Source organism: Mus caroli, chromosome 4 (assembly GCF_900094665.2).
Source record: "Mus caroli chromosome 4, CAROLI_EIJ_v1.1, whole genome shotgun sequence".
Lineage (NCBI taxonomy): Eukaryota > Metazoa > Chordata > Mammalia > Rodentia > Muridae > Mus > Mus caroli.
Genome location: NC_034573.1, coordinates 130,774,419 through 130,778,298, shown reverse-complemented (window position 1 = coordinate 130,778,298; position 3,880 = coordinate 130,774,419). Strand labels below are relative to the sequence as shown.

At 50.5% G+C, this 3,880-nt stretch overlaps 1 protein-coding gene across 2 annotated transcripts in view; it reads right to left on the bottom strand.

The window, feature by feature from the left end:
• The window catches only part of Spata21 (spermatogenesis associated 21), a 25,596-nt gene that overhangs the window by 13,753 nt on the left and 7,963 nt on the right, over window positions 1–3,880 (bottom strand). For both annotated transcript variants that reach the window (XM_021160183.1, XM_021160184.1), the window contains exons 6-7: window positions 2,911–3,161; window positions 2,012–2,075 (exon numbers count right to left, since the gene is read on the bottom strand). In XM_021160183.1, coding sequence (XP_021015842.1) covers window positions 2,012–2,075; window positions 2,911–3,161 — 315 coding nt within the window. The remainder of the gene's footprint in view (window positions 1–2,011; window positions 2,076–2,910; window positions 3,162–3,880) is intronic.

Sequence of the window (3,880 nt, the reverse complement as noted above, 5' to 3'; positions counted from 1 at the left end):
TGAGAGTGACCTTGAGTGTCTGTTGAGAGTGACCTTGAGTGTCTGTTGAGAGTGACCTTGAGTGTTGTGGTTCCTTCATCTAGCTCCCCAGTGATCAGATTCCAGGCTTGTGTCACCACGTCTGGTTTGGGAAGTATGGGGGGGTGGAACCTAGGAGTTTGTTCATGCCACACAAACTCTTATCAACTGAGCCTCATTCCCACTGGCTGTTCTTTTAGAGGACCCAGGCTATAGAACCTCATCCCCACATGGAGGCTTATGACCATCCGTAAGGCCAGCTCCAGAGAATCTGATGCCCTGCTCTGGCCTCTGAGGGAACCAGACATGCTCATGGTGCACAAATATACAGACAGGCGAAACACCCATACATAGAAAATCCAAAGCCGAAAAGAAAAAAATGTAAAAGGATATGTACAGTGTAAGTCTAAGGATTGTGTGGAGTTTTGTCCTCGAAAGTCATCCACGGGCTGGAAAGATGGCTCAGCGGTTAAGAGCATTGACTGCTCTTCCATGGGTTCTGAGTTCAAATCCCAGCAACCACATGGTGGCTCACAACTATCTGTAATGAGATCTGACGCCCTCTTCTGGTGTGTCTGAAGACAGCTACAGTGTACTTACATGTAATAAATAAATAAGAAGAAAGAAAAAAAAGAAAGAAAATCCCCTTAAGGAAGCATACAGTGAGTTCCAGGACAGCCAGGGCTATACAGAGAAACCCTGTTTCAAAAAAAAAAAAAAGGAAAACAACAACAACAACAAAAGGAAGCATACGGAAGGGTCCATAGGCACTAAGGTACATGAGTCTATAGGTACTAAGAAGGGAAGGGAGTGTGGGTGTTGGGGTAGATATTGCTGTACAAATGGAGAGACTGGCAGTGTGGCAGGAAAGGATTTGATAAGTAGGCAGGGGTGGGGGGCTGTGGCTACTGATGACTGATGGGCAGGAAGAGGCTGGAGTTTTTCCTTCCGTGTTCTTCCATGACACTTGCTGGTCTGAAAGGACACAGTGGAGTGTGACTGGGCATCAGCTAAGAAAATCACATATAGTCACTTCAGGCCCCAGCAGACAAAGTGTGCCTGGCTGGAGCATCCTGGACCAGGGTGTGGCTGGGGATGTGTCGTGAAGATAGGCAGGGGTGACAAGGACTGGGTGATGATGCTTCTAAGCTTGTGCCAGGAAGTGGCAGAGCTGGGCAGTGGGGATGGCTGGGAGGCCACAGGCGTTCTGAGAAGCTGTGGCTAGGAGCTGAGGGTAAAGGGCTGATGGGAAGCAGCCTTGAGAAGGAGTCACGGGCTCCAGAGTGGGACCTCATTTCTGACTGCCCACTCAAAGCAGACACACCAGGGCCAGCAGCACACACACGGAAAACCCAGCATTGGGAAGCAGAGGCCAGAGGGGGCAGGATTGTGGGATCATTCTCAGATACATAAGGACAGGCCAGCCTGGGCTATGGGAGGCGCCGGTCTTGAAAACCCAAAAGATGACTTCAGGATGGCTCAGCCGGTAGAGAGACTTGCCACCAACCCTGAGTTTGATCCCCAGGGTCCACATGGTGGGAGGGGAGAACCTCTAGTCCCATGCCATGGGACATGGGAGAAGAGTCTGCTGCTTACACACAGAGTCCTTGCAATTTAAAAAACTTTAAAGCTGGGCGGTGATGGCACACGCCTTTAGTTCCTCACTGCACTGAGGAGGCAGAGGCAGGAGGATTTCTGAGTTCAAGGCCAGTCTGGTCTACAGAATGAGTTCCAGGACAGCCAGGGCTGCACAGAGAAACCCTGTCTCAAAACAAAACAAAACAAAAACCAAACTTTGAGTAAAGTATAATTAAATAATAATTAAATAAAAAGTAAAAGAGAAGAAATATAAATCCAATGTGAGTGTAGTCCAGGCTTACACGCAAGCATTCCAAAGTCTGACTGGAAATGTTTGTTTCCACCCCCTCCCTCCCGAGCTCCCCTCCCCCCATTCCCTCCCCTTATCCCCCATTCCCACTCTGGCGCTACTTACTGGAGGAGGAGGAAGAGGAGGAGGCTGCAGCCTCAGTGTTGCCCTGCTCTCCGCAGCCTCGCCTCTAAACAGAGAAGAAACCGGGTGAGGTGGGGGCAGGGTTGCAGGTCAGGGCTTGCACATTACAAGTCCCAGCACATGCAATCCTGCCCCCTAGCGTGTGTATCCCCCCCCCAACTCCCCGCTGCCTCACCTGAACACATAGAGATCTATAGAACAAAGATGGGGCCCAGCAGCCTATGACCTAAACTAGAGGCTTCAGCCGGCCAGAAACAGGAAACACCTCTCCGGTTTTTGAGCTTTTAGGTTTTTTTCTTTAATCACATTCATTTAACTCAGTTTGAGGTTAGCACACATGTCAGGAGACAATTTGTGAGGATTGGCTTTCTCCATCTACTGGATGACCTACTATGTGGGCCTTGATATCAGGTCACCATACTTAGTGACCAGCACTTTTAACCTACTGAGCTGCATCACTGGCCAGTTATTTGTTGTTGTTGGGGGTGTGCATGCACATGCATTCCAGAAAACAAGTGTGGATGTCAGAGGACAACTTGAACAAATTCAGTTCTCTCCTTCCATCACGTGAGTCCCTGGGGTTTGAATTTAAGGCTTCAGGTTGGCAGCAAGCACCCTTCCCCGTTGAAACATCTCCTCAGCCTTCATCTTGTTTTGAGACACAGTCTCTCATCCACCCGGAGCTGGATGACTAGCTGGCCAGCCATGGTCTCAGGATCCACCTGTCTCCAAGCACGTGCCTCTGTACCCAGCTTTTTATGAGGACGGGCTGGGGGGGGGGCGAAATTCATTTCTGCTCCTAATCTCTGCACATGGACTGCGCTGGCTTCCCCTGGCTTAGCTGAAGAGCTGGGCAGGGTTGGTCCCAGAGAATGACTTACCTGTCCTTGTGTGTTCGAGGTCCCGGTACAGATGGCAAAACGGGAGGGGCCTTCTTTTCTTCTGCAGTCACCTTGGGCTTGGGGGGCACTGCCTCCTGGGGGTTGTCCTTGTGAGTCCCTGAGCCAGGCGCTGGCATGGGCTCTTGCAGCCTGACCTGTGGGCGGCCTGCTTCACTGGGGGAGTTATTCTTCTGTGGCTGATTCCTGGTGTCTGAGGGGCATGGCTTCCCCAGATCATGATCTGTGTTTCCCTGAGTGGGGAGAGGGAGAGTCTAGGAAATCAAGAAGACGCCCTGAGAAGAGCTATCATCTGACTCCCTCAGGAGAGCGTCAAAGGGCAGAGCCCCCCACCCCCACCCCTCCTGTTCTATGGCATATATTATTTTTTTTCCTAAAAATATTTTTTTCTTTATGTGTATGTGTCTGTGAGGATGTATGGCACACATCTGTAGATGGCCTTAGAAGCCAAAGAGGGCATTGGATCCTAGAGTTACAGGGGGTTTTGAGTCACCATGTGTGTTCTGGGAACTGAACTCCAGCTCTCTGGAAAATCAGCCAATGCTCTTAACCACTGCGCCATCTCTCCTAACATGTGGGGTGTGTGAGACAAGGCCTCTCTATGTAGCCCTGGCTGACCCAGAACTCACTCTATAGACCAGGCTAGCCTCAGAGTCCCTCAGATCTTCCTGCCTTGGCCTCTTGTGTGCTGGGATCAAAGGTTGAGTGCCTCCACCATACCCAACCCTCGTATATATTTTTTTTCTGTTTTCTTTCCTTCAGTGTGGTTACTCCTATGACCGGTTCCTAGTGTGTCTTTCAGGACCTTCTTCCTTTGTTTCACTTGGGAGGCAGAGGCAGGTGGATTTCTGAATTTGAGGCCAGCCTGGTCTACAGAGTGAGTTCCAGGACAGCCAGGGCTACACAGAGAAACCCTGTCTAGGAAAAAAAAGGGGGGGAGGGGCTGGAGAGA